At 41.8% G+C, this 25,841-nt stretch overlaps 8 protein-coding genes across 12 annotated transcripts; 3 read left to right on the forward strand and 5 right to left on the reverse strand.

Annotated features, from left to right (window-relative positions):
- Window positions 1-1,291: 1,291 nt before the first annotated feature.
- On the forward strand, window positions 1,292-3,031 carry LOC124348393 (ribonucleoside-diphosphate reductase subunit M2-like). Its single transcript, XM_046798595.1, has 6 exons — window positions 1,292-1,521; window positions 1,582-1,740; window positions 1,805-1,933; window positions 1,995-2,373; window positions 2,437-2,612; window positions 2,667-3,031. Exons 1-6 carry the CDS (start codon window positions 1,387-1,389, stop codon window positions 2,823-2,825), a joined length of 1,137 nt encoding a protein of 378 aa, XP_046654551.1. The 5' UTR covers window positions 1,292-1,386; the 3' UTR covers window positions 2,826-3,031.
- On the reverse strand, window positions 3,032-9,879 carry LOC124348392 (furin-like protease 2). The gene is made up of 17 exons (XM_046798594.1): window positions 9,567-9,879; window positions 8,868-9,160; window positions 8,402-8,506; window positions 8,167-8,301; window positions 7,365-7,499; window positions 6,960-7,292; window positions 6,752-6,882; window positions 6,364-6,671; window positions 6,033-6,297; window positions 5,787-5,962; window positions 5,315-5,708; window positions 5,055-5,245; window positions 4,527-4,979; window positions 4,167-4,464; window positions 3,773-4,099; window positions 3,541-3,709; window positions 3,032-3,479 (listed from the first exon to the last, which is right to left on the reverse strand). The coding sequence occupies exons 2-17, from the start codon at window positions 9,099-9,101 to the stop codon at window positions 3,348-3,350; spliced, it is 3,786 nt and encodes a 1,261-aa protein (XP_046654550.1). The 5' UTR covers window positions 9,102-9,160; window positions 9,567-9,879; the 3' UTR covers window positions 3,032-3,347.
- Window positions 9,880-12,624: 2,745 nt separating this feature from the next.
- Window positions 12,625-16,201, forward strand: LOC124349265. 3 transcript variants are annotated; one of them, XM_046799732.1, is made up of 5 exons: window positions 12,625-13,771; window positions 13,845-14,754; window positions 14,911-15,169; window positions 15,370-15,489; window positions 15,628-16,201. In XM_046799732.1, exons 2-5 carry the CDS (start codon window positions 13,932-13,934, stop codon window positions 15,860-15,862), a joined length of 1,437 nt encoding a protein of 478 aa, XP_046655688.1. In that variant the 5' UTR covers window positions 12,625-13,771; window positions 13,845-13,931; the 3' UTR covers window positions 15,863-16,201. The 3 variants fall into 3 exon arrangements, with proteins under 3 accessions (XP_046655688.1, XP_046655690.1, XP_046655689.1); XM_046799734.1 differs by having other exon boundaries at window positions 12,625-13,764; XM_046799733.1 differs by having other exon boundaries at window positions 12,625-14,754.
- Window positions 15,864-19,869, reverse strand: LOC124349263 (neuroendocrine convertase 1-like). 3 transcript variants are annotated; one of them, XR_006920259.1, is made up of 14 exons: window positions 19,285-19,768; window positions 18,979-19,228; window positions 18,806-18,909; window positions 18,600-18,746; window positions 18,196-18,534; window positions 17,923-18,135; window positions 17,730-17,830; window positions 17,575-17,641; window positions 17,348-17,499; window positions 17,118-17,287; window positions 16,908-17,041; window positions 16,673-16,813; window positions 16,056-16,534; window positions 15,864-15,955 (listed from the first exon to the last, which is right to left on the reverse strand). XR_006920259.1 is itself a non-coding variant. In XM_046799729.1 (14 exons), the coding sequence occupies exons 2-14, from the start codon at window positions 19,594-19,596 to the stop codon at window positions 16,379-16,381; spliced, it is 2,286 nt and encodes a 761-aa protein (XP_046655685.1). In that variant the 5' UTR covers window positions 19,597-19,664; window positions 19,751-19,869; the 3' UTR covers window positions 15,864-16,378. The 3 variants fall into 3 exon arrangements, 2 of the variants coding, with proteins under 2 accessions (XP_046655685.1, XP_046655686.1); XM_046799729.1 differs by having other exon boundaries at window positions 15,864-16,534; window positions 19,285-19,664; window positions 19,751-19,869; XM_046799730.1 differs by having other exon boundaries at window positions 15,864-16,284; window positions 16,378-16,534.
- Window positions 19,870-20,318: 449 nt separating this feature from the next.
- On the reverse strand, window positions 20,319-20,981 carry LOC124349269 (LYR motif-containing protein 4-like). Its single transcript, XM_046799737.1, has 3 exons — window positions 20,813-20,981; window positions 20,629-20,749; window positions 20,319-20,511 (listed from the first exon to the last, which is right to left on the reverse strand). Exons 1-3 carry the CDS (start codon window positions 20,893-20,895, stop codon window positions 20,452-20,454), a joined length of 264 nt encoding a protein of 87 aa, XP_046655693.1. The 5' UTR covers window positions 20,896-20,981; the 3' UTR covers window positions 20,319-20,451.
- Window positions 20,982-21,029: 48 nt separating this feature from the next.
- LOC124349267 (peroxynitrite isomerase THAP4-like) lies at window positions 21,030-22,070 on the forward strand. The gene is made up of 2 exons (XM_046799735.1): window positions 21,030-21,245; window positions 21,310-22,070. The coding sequence occupies exons 1-2, from the start codon at window positions 21,175-21,177 to the stop codon at window positions 21,950-21,952; spliced, it is 714 nt and encodes a 237-aa protein (XP_046655691.1). The 5' UTR covers window positions 21,030-21,174; the 3' UTR covers window positions 21,953-22,070.
- LOC124349264 (adenylosuccinate lyase-like) lies at window positions 21,966-24,329 on the reverse strand. Its single transcript, XM_046799731.1, has 9 exons — window positions 24,046-24,329; window positions 23,771-23,974; window positions 23,584-23,708; window positions 23,357-23,514; window positions 23,124-23,275; window positions 22,973-23,056; window positions 22,675-22,899; window positions 22,513-22,602; window positions 21,966-22,440 (listed from the first exon to the last, which is right to left on the reverse strand). Exons 1-9 carry the CDS (start codon window positions 24,178-24,180, stop codon window positions 22,177-22,179), a joined length of 1,437 nt encoding a protein of 478 aa, XP_046655687.1. The 5' UTR covers window positions 24,181-24,329; the 3' UTR covers window positions 21,966-22,176.
- A 258-nt stretch (window positions 24,330-24,587) lies between these two features.
- Window positions 24,588-25,242, reverse strand: LOC124349268. The gene is made up of 2 exons (XM_046799736.1): window positions 25,140-25,242; window positions 24,588-25,079 (listed from the first exon to the last, which is right to left on the reverse strand). Exon 2 carries the CDS (start codon window positions 25,068-25,070, stop codon window positions 24,600-24,602), a length of 471 nt encoding a protein of 156 aa, XP_046655692.1. The 5' UTR covers window positions 25,071-25,079; window positions 25,140-25,242; the 3' UTR covers window positions 24,588-24,599.
- Between the last annotated feature and the right edge of the window lie 599 nt (window positions 25,243-25,841).

The following is a 25,841-nucleotide window of genomic DNA, read 5'->3' on the forward strand; positions in this document are numbered from 1 at the left end:
TAATTTTTTCAAGGTTGTTAATTCAACACTTCTTCAATTAGAAATTTTGCGTTTAGAACACGTATAAATTAAGTCAACTTAAGACTTTGTACTTAAGAACATTCTCATGAAATTTCATTGTTTTGTTTAACAGGTAAAAAAAAACATGCTAGTTTAACATTGTTTTACGGTGTTTAACAGTGAATCATTTTAGTTCTAAGAGCAAATTTTGCAGTAGCGTCAATTACGCTGAACCCGAAGTAAATGGTGAAGTGTAGCTGTGTAGGCAAGCAAGCAAGAGCAAATGTTTCACCCATGAAAAAATGAAACGGTTACCATTGACCTTGAACTGAATTTTGTCTCAGCACTCCCTTCCGACATAAAATGGATAGTTATGGTGTAGAGTATGGTAACATTACATAGTAAACAATAGGAAATCTTCCTAATAGTAAATTTAAATTACAAGTAAAACTATCTAACAAGATATTTCACCAATAAGAAAAGCGCATTGTTTTTACAACAGCGAATGTGTCACAGCTTGCAAACCTCTGTTTGACCTCTAGAAATTGCCCAGGCTTGACAGTGAACGCCTCTTGCACGATTCCGCTATCCACCCAAGACCGCTCAATCCGCCCATACCTGCAAATAGTTGAATTGAGAAGGTTAATAGGTTTGAAATTGCGAAATAGAGGGTGGTATCTCAAGAGAATTAAAATATTTCTAAACCAAATACGCTGTTCTCTTCGATTTGTAGTTGCCCCTTTACCCCTATAATAAATTTTAAGATGAAAAATTATGAGAAAATAAAACTTAAGGTACAACAGGGTATTTCACAGAACAGTCATATGAAGCAGGATATGCGTTAATCAGTAAGACAAAAAGATAACACAACAATTTAGAATAAAGACGGCATCAACGAGCGTTAAACAATAAGTAAAAACAGAAAGCATGATTCTTGATTACGCAACAAAGGGCAGCTGGTAGATGGTTTAATTTCTTTCATCCAATAAGAATTACACGTTTTCGCGCCTAACTTCATTCTAGAATAAAGGCCTCAACACACTTCATTTCCGTTTCCGTTTTCACTATTTAGAATTGATCGAACTGTCGTCTTCCGTAGAAAAATTACTAAAAAATTTTATAACATTAAAATTTGTCATTTCTTACGGTATATTACGGCGATTTTTAGCAAAATTGGCGATAAAAATTATCGAAATAAGATGGAATAGGGGGCGTTTTAGACACTGAATAGCCGAAAAGAGCTGCCTGGCCTTCAGTACAGATCCTCAAAGGTATAAAACACATTTTCGGCGCCAAAATGTTGTTAGTCTTCGAAGCAACTCCGACTCGCGAGTACTTACTTTTAGTCACTCTTTTAAAGAACGATTTTGATAAAAACTTACTGAAATGTCTTTCCTTTCTCAACGATTCGACAATCTAAGAACATCTGACAACAAGGAAAACCGTACTAATAGTTCTGGTCAAAAGATTTTAAAGCCACATGACGAAAACGTGTCGCCTACCAAACTGACCACTGTTGAGGTAATTAGATTTTAACATCATGCATTGTACTCTACTTAACTCTGAATAAAATTTCTTTAGAAATCTGTGCAAGTGAGAGATAATGACCAGAATGAACCCCTGCTTCGCCCTAACCCCAGCCGATTTGTGCTATTCCCCATCCAGTACCGTGATATCTGGCAAATGTACAAAAAAGCAGAAGCTTCGTTTTGGACTGCTGAAGAAGTTGATCTTTCAAAGGTATCAAATGTGGATGTAAAATGAGAAAATCTGTAAGAAATTGTAACAACGTTAATTATTCCAGGATCTGAAAGATTGGGATAATCTCCAGCCTAATGAGAGACACTTTGTGTCTCATGTACTTGCCTTTTTTGCTGCTTCTGATGGTATTGTCAATGAAAATCTTGTTGAGAGGTTTGCTCAAGAAGTCCAGGTAGGCAGCTTTAAAAATCCTTTGCAAGTTGAATGTGTCTTAAAGAACATTTTCTCTACAGGTTCCTGAAGCTCGCTGTTTCTACGGTTTCCAAATTGCCATGGAAAATATCCACTCAGAAATGTACAGCCTGCTCATTGAAACTTACATCAAGGATTCCGCTGAGAGGACAAGGCTTTTCAATGCTGTAGAGACAATGCCTTGCATTGCTAAGAAAGCTGAATGGGCAATGAAGTGGATTGGCAATAAAGATGCACCTTACAGTGAAAGAATTGTTGCTTTTGCCGCAGTGGAAGGAATTTTCTTCTCTGGATCCTTTGCAGCTATCTTTTGGCTTAAAAAACGAGGGTTGATGCCTGGCTTGACCTTCTCAAATGAACTGATCTCAAGAGATGAGGGTTTGCATACTGATTTCGCGTGCGTCATGTTCAAACACTTGGGTAAACACAATTAGCCAATTATGATTTAGTAACTTGTTGCTTAAACGTGTTCTTCTTTTACAGTCAACAAGCCTCCAAAGGAACGTATCATAGAGATCATCAACAATGCCGTCAAGATCGAACAAGAATTCCTCACAGACGCACTTCCCGTTGAGATGATCGGAATGAACTGCCGATTAATGCGACAGTACATTGAATTCGTCGCTGATCGTCTGCTGTTGGAATTAGGATGCACGAAGGTAAAACATTTACTTAGATGACTTATCGCAAATACTTAAATTTTTTGTCTTTAGATGTACAACGTGGAAAATCCCTTCGATTTTATGGAGCACATTTCGCTGGAGGGTAAAACAAATTTCTTCGAGAAAAAAGTAGGTGAATACCAGAAGGCTGGAGTGATGAACAGCAAGGGTAATAGTGCACACGTTTTCACCCTCGATGAAGACTTTTGATTCTGGCGGCAATATCGACCAAGGATAATTTACACAAATAGATTTTTTTTTTTTAACGAAATGCATTACATCCCCGTTCCAAATTTTACTTTAAATATCCGCTCTCAATCTCGCCGAGTTCAGTAGCATTTTGGAAAATCATACTGTGGTGCTGCCAATTGTTCATGTCTGTTTCTAATAATACAATTTTGACGTATTAAACAAAATTTGTGGAAGTGTTTGTAATTTATCCAACATAATGGAAAATGTGTCAGCGTCATAATACGCCCGTCGTCCAATATCAACACAATTTTACAAATAACATCACATTACTCGTTTTAAAGTAACAACTTAATTGATAGCAGTTATAGCATTAAAATCCCATCGATGTGACCGAATGTCACTGGCACATGAGCCATTATTTTTCTTCAAAAGAGGCTGGAACTTATTTGCCTTTGGTCGGGAAACTAGCCAAAGATTGTCATGGCATTCTGGTGTGCCAAGCACAACCAGAGGTTGCACAGTTGAAATTATTTACCTAATTCAAACTTTGGGAAATGTATCGCTGTCTTCCTCGTCGGATGCCGAGAGTAATTTGTCGAACCCAGTTTCATGGTCTTCTTCGGGAATCGATAACGGAACTCGCGAATAGTTTTTAGTAATACGTGATCTCACCTAAGACAACCATAATTGTTAATAAAAATGACAAAAGTTATTCGTAGATAAAAAATAATACCTGAACTGCCAGCACAACAATTATTCCAGCAATAAAACTAGCAGCCATTCCAAATAACCAATGAGAAGCACTGAGGAAGCGGCCTGGTTCGACATTGTCCTTGGCTCGTGTTCCCCGTCCTTCAGATTCTTTGACGAATTCGACCAATGGGATTTCCACTATTCTCGAACTAGATACAAAAAGCCCAGTTAAATAATGCTATATACATTAAAGTCAAAACAAAGAAAATTACTCGAAAGAAGTGAGGATGCAGGTGTTGTTGTTCCAGACAAATCCGTCCGAACAGGCTAGACAGTTGAGCGCACTTCCTTCGCACATTTGACAAGAGGCGTGGCAACGGGCACAGAGGAACTGGTTCATCTTGGCAGGCGTTTGATATTCCGTTGCGATTAAGGAGCCCAATGATATGTTGTAGTGCCCCAAATGACACTGAGAGAGGCAGTGATGCTGCAACCAAGAGAAGCCATTCGCGCAGTGCGTGCAATCAGTGGCCAGCGGTCCGCTGCAGGATGCGCAACTTCCATGACAGCGCACACAGACTCCACGATCGCTATAATACCTGTACAGAACAATTGAACCGTTTAGTGCGAGTGCAAATAACATTGGGAGCGGATTTTAATCATTACCCGTCTTCGCAAGAAGCAAGACATTTTCCGTTTTGTAGTTGAAGTGTTCCTAAGCATTCAGTGCAATGATCCATACTGTCGCACTGAGCGCAAGCCTGCGGACATGGCCGACAGAATTGGATGTGTTTCGAGTCCTCAGATCCGGCCTCGTCGAAAGTGCCTTGGGGACAGACCTCCAAGCAGGAGCCGAGATGCATGGTACGGTTGGAACAGTGAGTACACTGAGTGCTGGATGAACCACTGCATTCACTACATGATCCATGGCAGGGGTAGCACTTGCCATCAACAACGTATTCCCCTGCAAAAAACAAAAAGATGAAATTTTATATTTCATTCAATTATTAGTTCATTTGAAAATACCTTCGGGGCAGACATTAGTCGATGGATTAAGACAAAGAAGGGTGGACGAGTCCAGGACCCACTGGTCAGCACATTCGCTACAAACAAGACCAAAGTCGTTCTCCTTCAGCGAACAGGCTTCACAACCGGGAGGGCACGGGAGACATTGTTTGCTTCCGGGTGCTCCATGGCTCCAGAAACCGGCCGGACAATGTTGAACACATGATCCATTAAATTCCGAGAAAGATTCGGCACAAGTGACGCAATGGTCATCATGGGGACCCCGACATGTGGAGCAACTAGTATCACATGGTGCACAAGCATAGTCGTCGGTCTCGTAGTAGCCGGGCAGACAAGACGGCAGGCATTGGCCATCGTGAATAACGAAGCGGAATTCGCAACTAGAACATTCCAGGGCGTTGTTGCACGTATTGCACTGCGGCTGGCAAGGAATGCACGTCATCTTTGCTTCATCTGTACAAAACAAATAACCCATCCAAATTAATCACCCACATTTTTATCTAGAAATAAAGAAAACAAATACTGTACCTAAGTGGTAGCCATCAAGGCAGTGTTCCACGCAAAGGTTCTTGTCTATCATTTGATTGAATGTCGGTGCGCATGATAAGCACTGATGGGGTTCCGGTCCAGTGCAGTTATTACAGGATGCGTGGCAAGCCAGACATACCATTTCGGGTGAGATGTAATATCCTGTAAGTGGGCAGGCATCAACGCAATTCCTGTCAAAAGGGAAACTTTGTGTAATCAAATCTCTTAATGACTCGAGGCTTTTGAACAAGTTTGCGTACCCGTCGTGACTAAACTTTGGGCAATTGTTTTTGCTCGCCGCGTTGGAAGAAGGCGTGGCCTCCATCGCAGCGCTATAAGTGACAGGTTGGCTTCCAGCAAACTGGAGGAAATCTGGATAGCCCGTGTTGGGGAAGTATGACGGGCGGAATCCCGGGTTGCCTGGGAAGAATAACTGGCTACCAGGTGCGTTCGGAGCTCGGCCGACGCTTTTAAAAGTAGGAGCCAAAGGTGTGGCCACCGAAGGCGGGGCCGACAGTCCGTGAACGTCTCGACCGATGGTCGCTGCCCCGCCGTTAAGGTTTGGGAAAGTAGGACGAGGCGTTTGAAGTGAACGTAGGCGAATAGGATTCGTGTCTGTTCCGTAAAACACAAGTTGCCATTTTTTCAAAATTCCTGAAAAACGAAAGGGGAAATTTTTTTTAGGACTTTACGTCATCCAACAAAAATAAATTGAGAAACTGCGATTCTTACCAGCTTTGTTCACTCGTTTAACTCCGGCATTCAAAATCTCAAGTTTCCATCTTCCAGAAGCCCTTTCACCCCAAAAATGGACGCTCATAAATGGCCAATCGTCAAAAGATGAATCCAACACGTCTCGAGGTCGTTCAAATAAAAGCACCGACTGGGTTCCAGACGGCGAAGTCAATCTATGGAAAAGAAAAGGCCATTCAAATTAATTATTCAGCACGTACGACAGACACCAAGGGTCACTCTTACCGAATCCTCAGATTTCCACGGGGAGCGAACCGGAGAGAAATTCTGCACTGGACGTGTTCCAAAAAACGGATCTCGTGAGCGGATCCAGCGCAGGCATCAGTTTCTACCACAACTTCTAATTTTTGTCCAAAACCGCTCGGAATGAGACGGTCACTTTGATCAGCTGGCGTCTGACAGACGTGCTGTGGGGGCACATTGGTCCACTGTTCGGCCAACGTCACCATGGCTGAAGCATCCATCAGACCGTAACCGAATTTATGGCTCACTGTCGTAAAAATATAAATCAGAATCTGTAAAAAGAAAATTCACTACAAGCCATCAATTATCTAACCTTTCTTGCCAATGCCATTAGTAACCCAGCCGTTATCATGGAGCGGATCTGGCCTGGACGTAAAGACGACCAGGTGCTGCATATCTCTCCAGGTAAGGTTGGAATTAGCTTCGAGGGCCAAGGCACAAATACCAGCTGCTAGAGGAGCCGAAGCAGAAGTGCCAGTGTGGTCTGAAGTGCAGAGAAATTCGGGTCTTAGTGAGCCATCCATATCGACCGTAGCGATGGATCGATCCACATCGGGACGTCCCGAGCTGTAAGTAGTTGCCAAAGTAGATGAGCACTCTTCCAGATACCAAGGCTTGAACCTGTGTTGTTGAAAAGTCTGTTTGTTAACAAAACTACTCGGAATAATTAAACGCGGGGGGGAGGGCGAATAGGAACCTACCCTCCTTGAGTTGCGCTCGATATCGACAAAGTAAAGATAGAGTTTGTGTATCCGTCGCAGTTACAGGAATCATCATGTCGACCTCCGTTACCCGAAGCCCACACAAAGATGGATCCTCTACCTTTCCGTCCCTGGGAAATGTCAATTCATATGCGATTAAATTTCCATTTTCTAAAAAAAGAGCTGAAAGGATAGTAGATTTAATTACCTTCATGATCCCGTTGATGAAGGCACGTTTGGCAAGCGGTCCAGGGCCATCGACCGTCTTGCCATCATCTTCGGGTCCCCACGATGCGCTGTAAATGTCGATATGATCAGGATTAAGGCTGAGTGCTCGTGCTTCGACGGCGTCATTAACGGTGCCGTCAAGCATCCGGACGCCACCAATGCTGGCATTAAAGGCTATGCCAACGCCGCAGTAGGAATTAAAAGCGACGGCGGCTACTTCGCCGGCGCATCTCGTCCCGTGCTTATTGTCGCCATTATCTCTAGGCATCGGGTCGTTATCGTTGTCGTTGATGTCTGAGCTGGCCAATGGATCCTAGCGATTTAACCAGAAAAAATTACTAATTACAATTTCCAAGAAACTAGCGGCAAATTGCTATATAATTACATAGTTCTGGGCCAGATCAGGGTGATTGGTTTGAATGCCGTCATCCAGGATGGAAACGACGATTCCTTTGCCTGAATAACCTTTGCGCCAGGCGGGTATGACGTTCATGTCGAATCCTTCCTGGCTTCCACCATGCTATATATTTAAGAGAAGGGGGGAAATTTAAAATACAAAACAAATAAAACAGATAAGTGGTTGTGTCCAATGATGAAATAGCGATAATCAACTAGACAAAAAAGAATCGAATCGAGTTTCTGCTCTATTTGCCGTCCTTGAAGGTGTTCCGCTTCGAGAACCTTGAACACCATTTTAGTGTCATGCAAACATTCAATGATGTGTCCTTCTGCTTGTATAAATAAAAAAACGTTTCTGCCAGATCAGCTTTCCCGCACTCGATCCGTGTAATTTCCCGGTGCTGTTTCCCCCCATCCCGTCCTCAAATGTTCAATTTGATTGAAGCTCCTGCGACGACTATAGAAATTGGAAGACCCAAGAAAACCGATGGCTATTGGAAACCTCCCCTCCACCGTGAGCTTGCGTGTTTCCTGCCCTTTGCAGGCATTGGACGTTACGTAAACTCAAGATCGGCAGCGGGTGGACCTTTCGACATTTCATGGCGTCCATGAATAAACATAACACAACTACAGCTACTCATGCCAGAATGGTTTGTATGCATGCCCAAGGTGGGCCGACCTTGGTGGCAACCAGTACGAGGAAAACCAACACACACACACACACAAAAAAGACGCCATGAAAATTTAAAAAAAAAGTTATAATTATGATGATTTAAATGGCGACTTACCAGATACCATTGTTCTCGATAAAATGGATCGGGAAACTCGCTGCCTTTACCCAAGGCGAAATTGCTGATACTCGAACGTGAAGCGAAATCACGCTTGTACCGTCTCCTCTCGTGCTGCTGTGCTACCCATACAACCTGCAATGGATAAAACAATTTGAATGGACCAATTAGAATTCACCAAGTTTCTAGGCCGGTTGTTGTATATCTAAAGAAAGTGGGGCTGTGTCACACATACCCCCGGTTCGTTGACGAGCTTTTCGTGGTGAAGGCCGCTCGGGTCGGCCGACCGCTTGTGGACATGATCGTGTTCGAATAAAAAGTACCCATCCAGAGAACCAACCTGTGTGTATATGGTAGAAAGGAATATTAAGTATATTCAGGTAGTTGAGAGCCAGACTACTGCTGCTATATGAATTAAACAGGCTTTCAAGGACCCCCCAAAAGGAGATCTGGTTTACAAGATATAGAAAAACTTGTTGTAGGACCAGTGTTAGGTTGAAATTTAGAAAATGACAGTGGATGGACTTTCTCCTTTCCAATGATGAATACTTCAAATGAAAGTCTTTATATGTAAAAGAAGACAAAAAAAAAAAACCCATTCAGAGAGAGCTCCAGTCTGAGCACAAGACTTTCCCCACTTAAAAGCAAAAACTTGGAAATTCAAGAACAGCAGTTTCTATATGCTTGGCGTGAGTTATTACCTGGCCCAGGCTTCTAAAGCCATGTTTCTCTGCAATGAGCTGGACTAGCACTTCAGAAGCATTTGGAATGTTCACTGCAAATTGATTATTGTACACCAAGTCATTTGATGAGTTTTCCACGATTGAACTAGCACTGCAGTAGGAGAAGTACACGATAACCAGCAAAATCATTTGTTCGATCACAGACATCACTGTTGTATCACAAGTTCTCTTGCAGTTGAGTCTGGAAGACATATTCCCTCCAACTGAGATTTTGTGGTCAGTCCCACCGAGAAGTAGAGTCCATTGGTAGCCTGAAACGACACAAAATGGAGGGCAGCATTTAGAGAAATTGGATCAAGCAGATTTCAATAGTTCCAGGGAACTTTTTTTCTATACTAAAAGGCAGCTCAAGGCTATAGGATACAATTATGTTTTTTGTAACAGGGCACTTGTGTGTGTATTGAGCACGAGAAACTTTCACTTTTCTCCCTGGAATGGATAACCCCCCAGCTGCCAACATCCTACACAATGATCGACACACAAATGTATCATCATCTGTCAGCCAACAATCAGTTTCCTAATCTGTTATGACAACATTAGGAAGTGTCAACATCTCAGCAGTTAGTTAGCAACGGCGTCGTTTTTAGACTCGATCTAATTGTTTCAAATGTTTTTTCGACGGCAAATTGCTGGCGGTTAGTCAATAAAATAGTTTACCTTCTTCGCTGACGAGAAGATGTAGTAGTAATTTCGGCAGCCAAAGAATCGAAAAATCCTTTACACTGCTCTAGTTGTGTTGGTGGTGGTGCTCTGTTGTTTTGACGTGTACCTTCAACTCTACAGCGGGAGTAGAAAGTTTTCCAGAACTCGTCGAACACAGATCTCAGCATGGACTGAGAAGAGAGAGAGAGACTTTATTATTATTCGTTTCTCTCTTCTTTCGTCCACCAAAAACTGAAGGGGAAAAAAAAAACAGGAGAACCCTGCAGCTAAAGTAGACCTTCACTTTCCCAGTGTATAGCAGACAGCAGCAGAGCTCGATGATGTTGAAATTGCATATACACAACACGCACAGTTTACACACACAGACGTGGTTTTTTTTCTTTCTCCCCCCCACCGTTAAAAGCGCCAACTGCTGGCCACTTTCACATGACGTCACAACCCCCTTTAACAAAAAATAAATCCGTTCACCCACTTATTCATTTATGTATTTATATTCACCACACATTTTGTTATTATTATTATTACAAGGAAACTGCCCGACTGTGGAAATCGAATTGGCGTTAAAAAGTAGTTTATTATGTCGACATAAACAGATATTAGTAGGTCAATTTCAAATGTTCTGCTCGACGGTCATTATATGAAGGTATATACCCAATGGCACAGAACCTACTTTCACGCGCCACTAGAAAAGCAAGTGGCGATATTAATGATTGCCATTTGTTACGGCTGAGAACGCACAAGTCATGTTTTAAAAAAAAAATGTTTATTATAACTCTTTTGTTATGGCAGCACGTATTGACACTTGTGCAACCCGAATGTCGTCACCACCAGGCGCCAGTGTCTTACCCTTTCGTCATTTTTGTTTATGGACAACCACACACAAATATGGACTGTATAGCCTACACCACTAAATTAAGAAAAGCTCTTGTATCTGCTGCTGTCGAAAGAATCTTCTGAAAAAATATATGTCGTGTCATGAAACTGGATTACTATATCCAGTCCCGACGAAGCTCGCCTTGTAATTCTAAACGTTTGTCCTTTCATCTACATAGACTATAGAGGCTATTATAATGTATAAATATATCTGCTGGAGTTTTTCCTTCGTTATATACATTACTAAAAGGATACTGTGGATATGTGTGTACTCGAACGTGTCATTCTCAACTTTTATTGGTATTATTTACAGTGGCATTATTATGGCTTTATTTCCTGGCGTCTTCCAGGGTTTTTCCCAGGCACTCTCGTGCTAAAAACTATCAAAAAGCCATGGAAAAATCGCTCTCTCCGTTTCACTGTGCAGTAGTATATATTTACACAGTTGTATTATATATCGTCCGACAAGCAGTATATATCCATATCAACTATAAACTAGAAGCTGCTGGATATTATTCGTAATATAAGAATGATTCACGGTGTTCTTTTTTGGGGACGTTGGATTAATCCGATCGTTAGAAATCAAAGGAGGTTCTAGAGATGATAATCTTCTTTGATCGATTGTTAGCATTCCCCCCCAGTCTCTTTTTTGGCAATAGACACGAATTAAGAACGCCGGAACGTTGATGAAACAATCGGCAAACAGCCGTCGTCTATCTATCTGTTCAGTAGAGCAAAGGAATAAAACAAACGAAATAAATACAAAACTCTATATACACACAAAGAAAGCTGACTTTTTTAAAAGTTGTGTTGTCTTTTCTCTTGGCTTGTCAGAGCGTGACAACACGACAGGGAATTTCATATAATGGATATATATATACAGTGATAGAAACATTCGGCTGTCGCAGTATAGTGTCGCCCTATTCTTCTACATGCCTAACCGACTAGAACTCGATATTTCTCTTCTCTCTCTAGTTGAGTTATTTGCTGCTATTTTCATATCTCGAAAGAGACGGGGGGAAAAATCATATCGAGAGCTAAAAATTATGCGCAGGGCCTTGGGCACATATCAGAAAGGTTTGTCCGCCCTTTTATTCCATCATCACGCTCGCCGGGAGCTGCTGCAAGAAGCGGATATCCTCGTCTATATACGCGGGAGGATGGCATCAAACAAAAGAGAGAATGCAAAATACAAAAGAAAGAAAAAGAAGAATACATACACATAGAGGACAGTGTCTATGTACAAGCAAAAGAGTCAATCAGATTCCGGTCACGCGTTCGTTTTCTCCCGCTATTCCGAATGCCAACACGTAGATACATAAAAGAAGTCAAACTTCCCCCAAAGGCATATAGATATCAGCCAATATAATCTTGTATAGGGCAACGATGAGACCTTCTTTTATATATATGTCATCATTTTCTCTTCTTATTTTGAAATTCTTTCCAAGCGATTCCCGTCGAGCTGCTTGAAATTCTCAAACCGTAGAAATGGTGTGACGAAATAGCTCGTGCTGCTGAATGTACATATCGAAACGCTTCGTTAAATTCTTCACGTTTTCCAACCTTTTATTTATTATTTCACGTGCAGATTTTTATTTTTTTTTTTTTTTTTCGGGAGGGAAATCACGATGCGCTCCATTCGGCCGCCACAGACATTTCTTCTGGTATACGTAATAAAATGAAGGGCATTTTCATGTCGGTTTCATTAGTACACACGATCAAGGACGCAACTTTCTCTCTAGACTCTCTCCCTTATTATTATATGTACTAGGGTACATACATTTTCATTCTCTCTTCTTTGTAATTTAAAACCTGAGAAACTAGTGAGAATATGCCCGTCCGGTTATATTACGTAATTGCATTAGGACAAGGACAAACGTGATGATGGCACATACAAGCCCAGGCACTCACTCTTCCTTTTTATATTTCTATTTCTTGTATATGCCTCATCAAGCTACACGCTCGGATTTATTTCTTTCCAGCTGCGGTTTTTAGATTGTCAGAATATCAAGACGGTGTATCAATAACTTGGTAATCCTCGCATGGATCCCATCTAATCCTTCCTGGTTTTGTTTGTGGCCGGGGAGGAGGGTTCTCAGTTTTTCTTTCCCCGCAGATGTCTATAACCACACACGTCACATTTTCCTTTCAGGGCTTTTTTTCTCTTTTAAAAATGTATAAAAATAGACGTCGCGGGTGTTTATAACGCCGGCACAGATCGATATTACGTTGTGTGTGTGTGTATACCAAGGATATATAGCTAGGAGATACGTTTAGACTCGAGAGGGAGAGCCCTTGTCTGATACATTCTCCTCAGCAGTGTAATAACATTTTCCATCCGGCACAGTCTCTCTCCTATTATTATATACTATGGGAGCTGTCGGCGCGCATCTGTCTAATGCAGAACCCCCTCCCTCTCAGCTTCTTTAATACCATTCCCAATCATCCCCTTTGATTATGTCTGTGCTCGTCGGCTTTCGGCTTGGCTGATTGCTACTGTCAAACGCTCATTTACGAGAGATCTTTTTATTCGCTCGTCTTTCTCTAGTGACGACAGAGAATTTGTATGGGGGGTAGTTACATATAGTGTCCAAGAACATTGGAAATCAATAAATCATGGCTAGTTGTTGGTTTGAATGATTTACACTATAACGTTTTTGAAAAAAACAAGCAGCATCTGCTAATAATAAAAGTTGAAGACTTTTGGGTGCTGGAACCGACCGGAAAGATCAATACGGTCTGGCCTGTGCCGAAACTTGAAAGGAAATGAAAGTCTGAAAAAGAAAAGGGTGGGGGGAAAATTATATAAAGAACCGTCGGTGGGAGCGAGATATAATGCCATATATACTAGTAGTAGTAGTAGTATATGTCGTCGTCAGCAGACGAAGTAGATCCTACGGAGTGAGTCACCCAGGCCCCCCCCGTCACAGTTTGTGGCGCGCAGGATCGCCCTTTTCCTCCCTCCTACACCTCCCACCCTCTTCATGGGTGGGATTCCTCTCACCCTCTCTATATATAGTGGGGGGTAGGGGGGGAGGCAAGATGGACGTATTGATCGGCGTCGACTCCCGTTATATACCATCGACTGGTCCCGTCTGTGCTGTCAGGATAAGGTGGGAGGAGCTTCCCAGTGGTGAGGAGGGGGGAGTCCTACGATGATTCACCCCATGAGGGAGTCCAGGTATCGGCGGACCAAAGTCCAACGTGTGTTTTACTTCTTCCATTCTCCCATCATAGCGGGTCGTGTTCCCGGCCGTGGCGGAAGCCGCAGTTTTGACATCGCCACTTTTTCGGACGATCCTCATCATTCATTCACTCGGTCCGCAGTAAGAATTATTCATTTTGTCCTTGTTTCACTGGAACTGTACTAAACAAAAGGATCGTTTTGGTTGTTCTCAGAAATTTTTGTTCCGCTTCCGGCCGAGGATTTTGGTGTGTACAAAAGTGAGAAACAACAGGAGGAGTTGAGGATTGCGAAAAAAGCGGATGGCTTCCGCCGTAAGGATCCGCTATGTTTACGAGACGTCGTTTTTTGACGGACGCAACGCCGATTGGACGTCCCAGCAGCCGGAGGAGGACCCTAATCCATCGGAACAAGTTGATTCTGCAATAAATCATCCGATCGTGCGGAAGATCCAGCAGGCCGTCATCAGAGCCAGGAAAGCGGTAGTGGCTTCTTCTTCTTCGTCCAGCAGCAATCCAAATATTGACATGACTGCCGGCCACTCGTCGCTGATGGAGGAAAGAGAACAGCAGCGATCGCCCAGCATTTCCAGCTTGCAGACCAGCAGCATGTGCAGTTCGGAAGAAGCCGATCCGGACGGCCGGATTCTCCTCAATCGTTCCCGATCCCTCCAGCAAACGCATCATCTTTTTCATCATTCGGTTGATTCGCATCATCATCATCACCGAGGATTCTCGCTCCACCTGTCGCCAAAACAAAGGACCAAAATTAGCGAGGCCGTCCTGTCGCCCATCTCCGACAAATCGGAAAACGAAACATGTCAAATGCTCACGACATCAACAACAACAACGCCGACAACAACCACACAAGTTCCTGCAACCACGTCGGCAGTTGCGTCGTCGTTCGAGTTCAATTCGGTTCTCAGCCATCGACGACGCCCCCCTCAATCACTTTTCCCGAGCATCATCAGCAGTCGGCCCGTCGGCGGAAGTGCCGGCGGCGGTTTCAACAGCTCCGACAGCGGGATCTCAATCTCGGCCAACTCTTTGGTAACCAACGACTCTCACGAAGCTCTGCAACCGCTCCACAAGCCGCCGCTCCACCTCTCGCTCGACAATAGTCACGGTAAAAAGTCAAATCCGTTTATCTTCTCTTATTCCTTAGTCTATCCTTGGGGCGCACGTAACACACAAAATATCGATTTGCCGCTCCAGTGAAACGCGGGAATTTTAAATTTTTCTTTGCCTAAATTAAAATTCAAATTTTTGAAAATTCGATTAGAATTTCTTTCTTCAACGTCGTCCGATCCGCCGGAAGAGAGTCTTCCGTTTCTCATGCCTAAATTACGTCGTGGAACCAACGACATCCAGAACGGCAGCAGCGTGTTGAAGCCGCAATTCACGGGCGGTACGGGCGGCGGCGGCCAGCGTCAGCTTTCACTCACGCTGCCTTTCCCTACGCTGCAGAGCCTTGCGTTCGTTGCGCCTGCCGTCGGCTTCAAGGACTTGGTCGACGACACCATTCCCCTCAACATTCAAAGGTAAAATAGAATTTAAAAAAATATCACAAACAATGAGCGCGGAAAAATAAGAAATCTGATTTTTTCCACACGACCCCCCGTGCGGGCAATTGAATAAAAAAAATTCCATCCGTCATGCCATTTTTGGTTAAATTTCGCTAATGGTTCGTGACGAATTTCATTCCTTTCTTATTTTTTTGTGTACTTACAACAATATGCAGTTGGTATCACGGTTCCATCACGAGACGAGATGCTGAAAAACGGCTAAGACCTGCGCCGGCGGGTTCGTTTCTTGTCCGCGACTCGATGGCCAGTCATGACGACTACTTTCTAGCTGCCAGGTACGTAATTAGGACACGGGATAACAACAACAAAAATAAAAAAATAAAAAAATAATAATAAATAAGCTTGGTCATTGGAAAATAGCAGTTTCGGCAACTCTCACCTATTTGATATTCTGACGTGATTATTTTCGGCAGAGGTGAAAATGGTTTCCTACACGTCCGTATCTGCTGTCACAACTTGAGGCCTGGTGAAGAAGTAGAAGAAAACGATCCCGTTTCAACTGGTCAACATTTCACGCTGGCCACACTGCCGGACCGTCGTTTCGACTCGGTGGCAGCGGCCGTCAATCATTGTGCCAATATCGGTGTCTACTCCAGGCACCTTCCGCCCGTCATTCTCAAATATCCTTTGACCGAAGAGTCCGTTTAGATGAGTGCTATATTTTTTATTGATATTCATCATTAGACGACAACACAAAACACACACACACACACGGAATGACAGGGCCCCCTAAAAAGTAAACTGATGGGAAAAGAAATAGTTTTTAAAAACGACATAACGTAATTCGTAACATATCAAAAACACGGAGAATGTATTATTAGGGCGTGTCTGCGGTATATACCTGTTGTGTTGGTTTCCCCCTCGTCAATTTTCCCTTTATTTTTTACGGGTCACACACATTTTTTCGAACGTGAACCTATTCAATGTAAACCACTTTTATTTTTATCGGTTGTTTTGTTTGGAGGAGAGAACCAGTAAATAAAAATTTGAAAACTACAAAACAAAATATAGAATGGGAAAAACCGGGCCTGTCCAATCATGTCGTCGTCCGTGCCCCACCCTTATCCGGTCTATAGTTGATGTTGTTAATGACGCAAAATGTTGATTAGAATATAAGAAATAAAAACAAAACAAAACAAAAAATTATTTCAAATGAAATTTGCCTCAATTTTCTTCGTCCGAATACGAATGGCGAGTTAACTTTAATCCAATCAAATCCTTCCACGAAAAGTTGGGGTTTTCGGAGCGAAGTTGGTTAATGTCGACGGCCTCGTCGCTATCGTCCAGCTGGTTGCTGCCACTCATTGTTGCTTTTTCGTGCTGACATGTGCGGAAATAAAAAATAAAAAACGAGTGGGAGGTTTAAACATCGGTCGATGATTTTGTGGGATCGATCTAGCATACGGCCTAAATGACCCTGTTGTGCTACGTCTATTATAGTGGAATATATATACGTACCGAGCGGGAAGAAAGCCGGTTGAATGCATCGTCATAAATCCTGGCGCCATTCTTCCGGTATTCCGGCATAGCGGAAGTGCCGTGCAGGACTAACGTGGCGTTAACGATGCGTCCTGACAATAGGCTCGAATTCTGGCTCGACTGCAACAACAACATAATAATAATGAATCGCTGCTGCTGCTGCTGGGCTGTGCCGTTTGGCCTCCGAAGGGAGAAATAACAAAAAAATATTCACCAGGTCGGTCACGATCAATTTCCAGCGACCTTTTGACATCTCTCCCCAGGTGTGCACAGACATGAAGGGCCAATTGACGTAGCCCTGTTTTGATTTATCCTTGGGGCGCTGCTTCACCAATTGCGTCGAAGTGCCTGTTGTTACATCGCAACATTGAAAATTAACATATTCTAAAAATTAGGCCATTGATTTTGACAAATTTGGGCTGACCTGAAGGTGAGATTAGATCGATTTCCAGTTGACCTCGAACTGGATACTCGATGCTGACAATCACTTCCACATGTTCAAGGTAATTAACCTCGTCTAGCGTGCCGGAACACCCGTCGCTCTCGAATTCGACGGTACCCCATTCTTTGTTGGTAAACAGCACGGGCAAATTCCTGCGGGTGAACGAAAATAAGAAAATAAAAATTCATCTGAGAGAATTGGCAATTTTTTACCCGTTGAACGAAGGAGTAACGCAAATCGATTTTTCTGGAACAGTGCTCCAGTTGATGGCCGCCCTGACGTATTTGGCTGCGTTCATCAACCCAAATCCGAAGCGGGGGTTTACACGAAAACCGGCCGAATTCTCTTGCCAGTCAATATTATCCTATTTTTCAAAAGATTTAATGGTAATAAAAGTTAATTCAGATTTCCAACTTCATTTGTTTGTTTTTTTACCGACCTTTAACGGCCCGTACTCACTCGTCCATGGAACCAAATGCTGGACATCTCTCCACGTTAAATTTGAACTAAAAAAAGAAGTGACGGATGATTTATGAGCGCAGTTTTTATCGCTAACATAATAAAAAATGAAAAAAATGTTACAAAACAAATTACTTGGCCTCCAAGGCTAACGCCACGATTCCGGACGCCAATGGCGCTGCTGCCGACGTTCCTGTGTGATCCATCGTGCACGTGTCGTTCAGATCGACGGTAGCCTGTCAATTTACCATTGAGATGTCAACAATTCCCGCGGCGGATAACACGTAATAAATCTTGGTCGCGGAATACGTGTACAAATCAAATTTACGATTTTCTGGTCGGTGTAAGCGCCGCTCGAGTATGTGACTGCCATGGTAGAGGCGCATTGTTCTCCGTACCACGGGAAGTCGCCTTGCTCCGATACACTTCCAATGGATAACGTGTAAATGGACGAAACATATCCGTCGCAGTTGCAATTATCTTTGACTCGACCGCCGTTTCCGGAAGCCCAAATGTAAATCGCCCCTTTACCTTTCCTACCCTGCGTTGAATGAAATACGGTTATATATGATTACGGTCAATGTCTGGGGCTTTTCGTTACTTCTTTCACTCCGCGGTAGAAAGCTTGACGGACGAGTTTTCCCGGTCCTTCGACCGTTTTGCCGTCATCGCTGGGACCCCACGAGGCGCTATAAATGTCGACCATTTCCAGTGCGTAAATGAGCGACGAAGCCTCGACTCGGTCGCTGACTGGGCCGTCCAACATGCGAACGCCGCCGATGCTGACGTTAAAAGCTACTCCCACACCGCATTTGGCGTTATTGGCCTCCATGGCAATTTCACCGGCACATCTCGTCCCGTGGCTATTGAAATAGCCTCGGCCGTAACGCGGACTAGGATCCGGATCGTCGTCATTCATGTCGAAGCTTACTTTGGAATTCTATATGCATAAAAGAAAATGAAATAAATTTCCACTCCGAAAATTTTCAAACAAATTGTTCCTACGTAATTATTGCGGATGTCAGTGTGGGTGCCCTCTAGGCCGTCGTCCAGTACAACAACCGTGACTCCGCGACCGGTGTAACCCATATCGTAAACAGGCAAAATGTTGAGATCCAGCCTGGGTAGAGCGGCATTAGTTCGGGTATCGTGCTGTATATATTAAACCAAATTGAGTTTACTCATCATTTCATTAAATCAATTTAACGTACCATATACCACTGATGATCCCAAAGTTCATCATTAAATCGATGACTGGACTTTGATGGCGCTTCCATGTCGGATCGCTTTTGTCGAATGTGGGGCTCATCTGCATCTAATTTTTTGGAAAATCAATTGAAATAAAATTAAGATTCGATCGCAATGTTAATAAATTATTGCGTACTTTCGTCGGATTCCCGTTTGACGCGAACGAGTGGTCGATCTTCTTCATTTGTCACCGATTCCTCAGCCGTTTCAAAAAGACGATCATCGGGAATGTAACCGCGTTTCTGCCTCCTCTTTGCGTATTGCTGCTCGGCCCACATGACGCGCACGTCATCCGCCAGCTGTCGGGACACATGGGATGACTGTGCCCGTCCCCGTCTCGGGTGATCTGATTTGTGCAATCGGTACAAGTCGGGGAAACTCTGGACCTGTACGGAATGACGCATTACTTTGACGAAACGTACAGGAATTCTTTAGACATTACCATTCCATGGATTTCGAAACCCATTTCTTCTGCCAATTTGGCAGCGGACTTGGCGCCTCCAGTTATTTTAACTACCCATTCGTTCGTGTAGCGGGAAGTGCCAATCAAATCTTCGTCGTCGTGGCCCGTGTGTCCATGGTCGTCAAACTCGTCCCCCGTACTCCGGTGGTAACGATCGATTCGGTTGATGAGGGAAACGGAACTAGCTTCGTCGTAGATGTGACAATGGACGGACACAATGTCAACGAAAAGCACGAAAAGTATCAACATGATGTTCGGCCCGATGACATTCAAGTTCTGAATAAATTTCATCTTGGCAAAACTGAATTCGGGTGACGAAGGACGGGGTAAAAGTATTGGGCACTCACGTCACGCAACACCTGTTGTAGACATTTGGGTAAATAATGGAAAACAAATAAAACAGACGTCGACGTACATGCAGCTGACGTGACGTCGAGTCTCTTACCACTTTGTCGCAAGTTGTTTGCAAGTCCCCCATATTGTACAATTCTGAAAAATAAGTTGCAGACTGCAACTATAAAATTGGACAAATGACCGAGCGACCCCATTCGATAAGACTGCTGCGACGATGACCCCCACACGTTGAACTTGTAAAGACGATGACTATAGGGAAAATTCAATGAAATCTGTAAATGCTTATTTTTCATGTATAAATCACGTCTCCGATTTCCTGGAGCAGCTTGATTTTAAGAGCAAATCCATAACATTTAGATCACAATGACAAGGGACATTTGTTGTTACAACAAAGAAGGAGAAGGATCTTTTCAGTAGACGTGCCTATTACTAGTCTTACCTCTGGTTATTGTGAAGTTTCGGCAGACGATGTAGATCAATATCAACAACCAGATCTTGAACTTTTGTTGTGGGGGAGTATTAGAATTTGTTAGATTTTAATCTTACCACTGACAACTGAAAAACAAAAAATTTATAAAAATTATCTTAAACATTTTTTGGTTGACAGAAATAGCAATATAGCTGAGAAAGAATAAAGTAAAGTAAATCCCATACAAAAGTACAGAAGAAACCAACTTTTTTATTCATACTGATCAAGTAAACATGGGTCACCGAATATCTTCTTTTTTTTAATTACTAAATCCTACTATAATTACATCCTAATAACGTTAGAATTGATATAGCAGGAAACAATTAAGAGATTTGCTTCTCTATGACTAATCTTTGTGGTTCAAACATGTCTCCAATGATCACCTGAATGAAAAAAAAGATTATTTCATTATTATTAGTAAACATTTCAGATATCTTATTTTCGTCGCAGGGACATACAGCTTTATAGTTAGTAGTAAAAATTTTGCAAATTAATCATACTTGTCTTTTGATGGTAGCCAGGTTCTTGTATCCATCAGCTACTTGCTTCTTTACAGCTGTGGCATCTGTTAAGTTTTTATTTTCATGAAAAGCATCTCTTACACGCATGAGGGCATATTGCCTATTTCAGATTAGATTTTTTTAAAGGTTAAGGAACTCTATAGAATATAAAGACTTCAAATACCTAAAGTTATAGGAAGAAAACTTTGAAGATTCTCTTAGAAGTTGCTTATATAACTTTAAAATTTCCATTCTGGTCGCTGCCATTGACAATCGTCGTAAATAAAGTAGAGAGCTAGAGACCAACTGTTCCCTCACATGTAAACCATGTGTTTACGATTTTTCTCAAAAGAAACTAGTACTGAGAGCATGGTCTCCTCACTAGATGGCGTTTAAGCAGCAGTTGTCAAAATTGTTTACTGTTTTCCACTCTATTTGAACAATATCTATTTAACTGTTTAAATAAACCTTTTCGTTTTTAGAAAACGAGAATATGTGCTTGTGTGTTTTTTAAATAAGAAACCCGTGTTGAATTACTTACTAGAAATGGGAAGAAAATGCGTGGCGATTGGTTGCAACTCATCAATGAATGGGAAAACCTCCATCATGTTTCACAAGTGATTTTGTTATTATAAAGAACATTAAGAAATAAACTTACGAATTTTATTTCTCGTTGCATAGGTTTCCTTACAGCGACCCTAGTAGAATGCTCAAATGGCTTGAATTATGTCCACCAGACTTGACAACTGACAAAGGTAGAATTCTTCTTTGTTCTAGGCACTTTCGACGGGACCAGTACCTCAATATCAATGCTAAAAAACCAAAACTAGTACATGATGCAGTTCCATTCAAGAAACGAAATCTCACCGATCCCCATCTTCCAAAAAGAACAGAAAAATCCGGGAAGTCTACTACTATCAATTCAAAAGAACTAAGTGGCATACAGCCTTTAGGAGTGAATCCATTGAAAAAAGACAGTATAGAAGAAGTGGGAAATGATGAACTGTCATCTGAAGAAAGTATAGAGGAAATTTCTCAGGAAGAAATGGAAGAATCACTCACAACAGTAGAAGTTGAAATGAAGGATACTGACTCTAATGATTCCTTTGACTATGTAAAAGATGACCTTGTTAAAAATATCCTTCCACCAAATCAAGCAGTTATTTTGGAGAATATTCGCCTAAAATTGGATAATGGAGAGCTTCAAACAGAACTGGAAAGTTCCAAACAGCGCTTGGCCTTTCTAGAAAAACAAGTGCACAGTTTAAGCAGATTAACTGGAGAGTGTGAATGTGTTTGCAGTTCTTGCACCAACAGCAATTGATCGACTCGTCTGAGAGCTTTTGAGGCCTTTTTATTGAAACTCAAAACGTCAAATTTTGTAAATTTCTCTATCTGAAGAAAGTCAGTGAAAATGAAATATATGAAACTACAGAAATTAATTTGTTGTGTGTGTTTCGTCCTTTTTCATTAAATTTATATATTGCAAATTCAATTGTAACAATCTAAACCAAGCAATTGAGGCAGATCTTGCATGCTATTAATTTATCACACTTTAAATTCAACGGCGTTACTAGTCAAACCTGGATACATGGCCAGAACGGGGGCGACTTCCTCTTGCAAAAATTCATCTACTTGCTGCGGAGCCCTACCGATGAAAGTGGCCGGGTCTAGCAAACCCTGTATTTGATCATGGATCGGTTGAAAGTAACTGCACTGAGCGATACGTTGAACTAAATCATTATCGCCTCCTTCCTGTTTCACCACGTTTCCGGCTTGCTGGCTTAAAACTCGGATTTGCTCGTGACATTCCTGTTTTGTTAATCGTGAATATTACAAAGTTGAGTTACCTTCATCATCTAAAAAATGTTCAATTGGGAGTACCTGACGATCTCCGCCCGCTTTGACCATCGCCACGATTACATTTTCCGTAGCCATGAACGGAAGTTCTTGTTTGATGTATCGCTCGATTACCTGTAAATAGTTAACACCCCTTTTAATGTTCTGAAAAGTAGTATTAAATGTGGATGGTAACTTATAAATTACCTTAGGATAAACGACAAGTCCTTCGGAAATGTTCTGGACCATTTGTAACAGAGCATCAGCAGTTAAGAAGGCCTCTGCCAATGTAATTCTTCTATTGGCGCTATCGTCCAAAGTACGCTCCATCCACTGGTTAGCCGCCGTATGGAACGGATTGGCCGCAAGCGTAATTAAATGCCGGGCAAGAGAGCAACAACGCTCTGATCTCATAGGGTTTCTTTTGTAAGGCTGTCATAAATAATTATCGTTTTAATAAAGCAAAATTTATAACTTAAAAATCATGTTAAAGAAATTAACGAACCATGGCAGTTGAACCAACTTGTGACTTCTCAAAAGGCTCTTCCATTTCTTTCCTCGAAGCTAACAGGCGTATATCAGTGCACATCTAAATAATGGAGTTCAATTTCATAACGTTGAAAATTGATATTATTGAGAAATCAAGACTCAAATACCTTGTGAATGGACGCAGCCAAACTGCTCAAAGCAGAGACGCATTCTATATCAAGTTTCCTTGTGTATGTCTGCCCACAAATGATAAACGACCGGTTGAATCCGGCCATTTCTGTCACTAATCGATCGAGCCGTTTAACTTTTTGATGGTCCCCTACGATTTATTATGAAATGATCTATTATCTATATATTATATCTGGTCTATTAACTAAAGGATATGGGTTGAAGATAATACCTTGAAATAACTGAAGGAAAGACGCTTGCGTTCCGGTTGTTCCCTTGACTCCACGAAATCTGAGATTGTCTCGTACACCACGAATGGCCTTTTCGTCCATGAGTAGATCTTGAATCCAGAGACATGACCTTTTCCCAACAGTAGTCAGCTGTGCTGCCCTAAGAAAAACATTAATTTAATATGATTTTTATTTCAAATAGATGGAAATTCAAAAGAATATTTTATACTGAAGATGTGTAAATCCTAGCGTAGGCATTGATTTGTATTCTTCAGCAAATTTTGACAATCTGCTAATGCTCTGGGCTATTTTAGGGAGGAGAATATCAAGTCCATCCTTGATGACAATTAAATCCTATACAAATCATTTTGAAAGGGTCAGAATTTGGTACAATTCATACAAGGTAAATTTCTTACTGTATTGTCTCCCACATAGCATGAAGTCGCACCCAAATGGATGATTGGGCTTGCTGTGGGGCACTGCAATGCATAGACATTAAGATGAGCCATGACATCATGCTTTATCTTTCTTTCTTCCGCATCTGCAGCTTTGATGTCAACATCATCGACGTGGGATTCCATTTCAGCCACCTGAACATCAGTAACTTCTAAACCTAAATCCTAAACATAGACTATCATTAAAATCAAATGTTCCAAACTGACTTAAACCTGAAATAAAAAGATTGGCATACTTTGGAAGCTTTGGCGAGATAGACCCACAGTTTCCTCCAAGTGGCGAACTTTTTCCTGTCGCTAAAATTGTACGACATTTGGTCGGAGGCATAGCGAGATGACAGAGGGTTTCGGAACGTTGCATACTCATCCATTTCACTCTTAATAAAATTGGGAAACTGAGTCGGATAGAAACTACTTTCCAAATTTCGTGCACTGCCAGTACGAATAACTCGAAAAGTTATAATAAGTTTAACACACTTGCCTGCACGAAAGGATCAAAGAAAAGACTGTTTTCGACTTTTCGTTTTCGTCTACTTCTCGACAGGGGTGTCAAGTCGAACGAATCTTTTTTAATTGCTAAATTTCTAGCACATGCAATTTTGCCAAGTTTGTTTTATAAATTTTATTTATGCTTTATAGCTTTTATATTTTTATTTAAATTGATTAAACAGCGTAGACGGAAACCCAAGCAAGAATGGCTATTTTGAATAAAATGAATCAAGTATTCAAGTTGTAGTCAACGGGGGCTACTGTTACTGGCATAATCAGTTCCTTCGGTTCTTGGATTAGATCATTGATCATTTTCCCAAGTGTCCCACGAAGCAGAATTTGGATGAATGGTTTCCACAATATTGGTCCCCGTTTCCGCAGCAATCGTCACTAAAGCCACACCTGTTTTGGGGACGACGGCCAAAAGTTCTCCGACGCAATTTCCAATGGCTGCTGTGGAATTGTTGGCTGTTGTCATGGCTTCGTTCCCACCTTTAGGATCATCACAGGCGTAATGCACCAGTCCTTTGGCGTGGCCGACAACAGGAATAGAATTGGTAATGTGATTCAAATTCTTGTTGCTGTTGCTCCACAACTGAGAGGCAGCTTCATCTTCTCCACACAGTTTGACGACTCCAGCTGCTGCGTGAGAGATGACCGGTGTCGAAACAACAAGGTCCTTGGTCGTTTCATTAGCACCTGAGAAATTGCCAGTAGCCACTTGACAAGTGATTTTAACGGGACTCGTAATCCACTTGACGGCCAAGTCCATTCTAGAAAGCTATTTGAATTTATTGGTTAAATTTTTCACGAAAAATTAGATCGTGTATTAGAGACCAACCTATATGGATCAAGCTCCAGCAGAAAATGTTTTTCTAATCATAAAGTAACTTGATGACATATTATCGAAACATCGTTTTGTTTATCCAAACATCTCATTGTTATCTGAGATCTCTTTCAGCCTTAAAATGCGCACGTATCTAATCAGCAAGAGCGACAAGGAGGACAATGTCGCATTGAAACGTTTCATGTTCATACGGGAGATAATAGAAAGTTAAATAACAACCTAAAAGTAGTTCCTTTTTCGTTCAACTCCATAGTAACACAATCACAATGATATCGCTAGTTCTCTTTTCAACCGCTAGTTTCAAACTCAAACTGTTATGATTTTAAGAATTCCTCAGTCAAACATTATTTCAAACTTCGTTTAAAATTAAAGTATATCACTTTAATTAAATGTCTCTTCTGAAAAATATTGGAATAAACAAAATGAATCGATTTAAGTTAAATAAATGTCTGAATTAATAATAAAATTTGGGTAAAACCACTTTAAATCACGCGCAATGAGGTCTGCCAACGGAAACACGCTGCACGAAAGCAATATAAAGGGTGCTGTTCTGGAGTAAGAATCAAAAAAGCTTTCGTTAACATCAAAATGGAAGGTCACACTTTAAACCCTGCAAGATGTGTTGCCTTTGTTTCATCTCTAGTTCTGCTAGGCTGCTTGACAGGCTTGATAGTGATGTTGGCCACTATGCATCAA

This window comes from Daphnia pulicaria, chromosome 7 (genome assembly GCF_021234035.1).
Source record: "Daphnia pulicaria isolate SC F1-1A chromosome 7, SC_F0-13Bv2, whole genome shotgun sequence".
Lineage (NCBI taxonomy): Eukaryota > Metazoa > Arthropoda > Branchiopoda > Diplostraca > Daphniidae > Daphnia > Daphnia pulicaria.

What these genes read in the sequence shown, in the direction of transcription:
- LOC124349263 (XM_046799729.1), bottom strand. Translation starts at nt 19,596, where the DNA reads ATGAAATTTATTCAGAACTTGAATGTCATCGGGCCGAACATCATGTTG. An exon ending in GTTACTCCTTCGTTCAACGG is followed by an intron (nt 17,288 to 17,347) that starts GTAAAAAATTGC and finishes GTTCACCCGCAG; the next exon opens with GAATTTGCCCGTGCTGTTTA. An exon ending in ACCGGCTTTCTTCCCGCTCG is followed by an intron (nt 16,535 to 16,672) that starts GTACGTATATAT and finishes CGCACATGTCAG; the next exon opens with CACGAAAAAGCAACAATGAG.
- LOC124349269 (XM_046799737.1), bottom strand. Translation starts at nt 20,895, where the DNA reads ATGGCAGCGACCAGAATGGAAATTTTAAAGTTATATAAGCAACTTCTA. An exon ending in TTTTCTTCCTATAACTTTAG is followed by an intron (nt 20,750 to 20,812) that starts GTATTTGAAGTC and finishes AATCTGAAATAG; the next exon opens with GCAATATGCCCTCATGCGTG. An exon ending in TGGCTACCATCAAAAGACAA is followed by an intron (nt 20,512 to 20,628) that starts GTATGATTAATT and finishes TTTTTCATTCAG; the next exon opens with GTGATCATTGGAGACATGTT.
- LOC124349268 (XM_046799736.1), bottom strand. Translation starts at nt 25,070, where the DNA reads ATGGACTTGGCCGTCAAGTGGATTACGAGTCCCGTTAAAATCACTTGT.
- LOC124348393 (XM_046798595.1), top strand. Translation starts at nt 1,387, where the DNA reads ATGTCTTTCCTTTCTCAACGATTCGACAATCTAAGAACATCTGACAAC. An exon ending in AAGAAGTTGATCTTTCAAAG is followed by an intron (nt 1,741 to 1,804) that starts GTATCAAATGTG and finishes TAATTATTCCAG; the next exon opens with GATCTGAAAGATTGGGATAA. An exon ending in CGTCATGTTCAAACACTTGG is followed by an intron (nt 2,374 to 2,436) that starts GTAAACACAATT and finishes CTTCTTTTACAG; the next exon opens with TCAACAAGCCTCCAAAGGAA.
- LOC124349264 (XM_046799731.1), bottom strand. Translation starts at nt 24,180, where the DNA reads ATGGATGAGTATGCAACGTTCCGAAACCCTCTGTCATCTCGCTATGCC. An exon ending in TGGCTGCGTCCATTCACAAG is followed by an intron (nt 23,057 to 23,123) that starts GTATTTGAGTCT and finishes TCCATTATTTAG; the next exon opens with ATGTGCACTGATATACGCCT. An exon ending in GACTTGTCGTTTATCCTAAG is followed by an intron (nt 22,603 to 22,674) that starts GTAATTTATAAG and finishes AACTATTTACAG; the next exon opens with GTAATCGAGCGATACATCAA.
- LOC124349267 (XM_046799735.1), top strand. Translation starts at nt 21,175, where the DNA reads ATGGGAAGAAAATGCGTGGCGATTGGTTGCAACTCATCAATGAATGGG. An exon ending in ACCTCCATCATGTTTCACAA is followed by an intron (nt 21,246 to 21,309) that starts GTGATTTTGTTA and finishes CTCGTTGCATAG; the next exon opens with GTTTCCTTACAGCGACCCTA.
- LOC124349265 (XM_046799733.1), top strand. Translation starts at nt 13,932, where the DNA reads ATGGCTTCCGCCGTAAGGATCCGCTATGTTTACGAGACGTCGTTTTTT. An exon ending in CTCGCTCGACAATAGTCACG is followed by an intron (nt 14,755 to 14,910) that starts GTAAAAAGTCAA and finishes AAATTCGATTAG; the next exon opens with AATTTCTTTCTTCAACGTCG. An exon ending in ATTCCCCTCAACATTCAAAG is followed by an intron (nt 15,170 to 15,369) that starts GTAAAATAGAAT and finishes AACAATATGCAG; the next exon opens with TTGGTATCACGGTTCCATCA.
- LOC124348392 (XM_046798594.1), bottom strand. Translation starts at nt 9,101, where the DNA reads ATGTCTTCCAGACTCAACTGCAAGAGAACTTGTGATACAACAGTGATG. An exon ending in CCAAAGTTTAGTCACGACGG is followed by an intron (nt 5,246 to 5,314) that starts GTACGCAAACTT and finishes CCCTTTTGACAG; the next exon opens with GAATTGCGTTGATGCCTGCC. An exon ending in CCTTGATGGCTACCACTTAG is followed by an intron (nt 4,980 to 5,054) that starts GTACAGTATTTG and finishes TGTTTTGTACAG; the next exon opens with ATGAAGCAAAGATGACGTGC.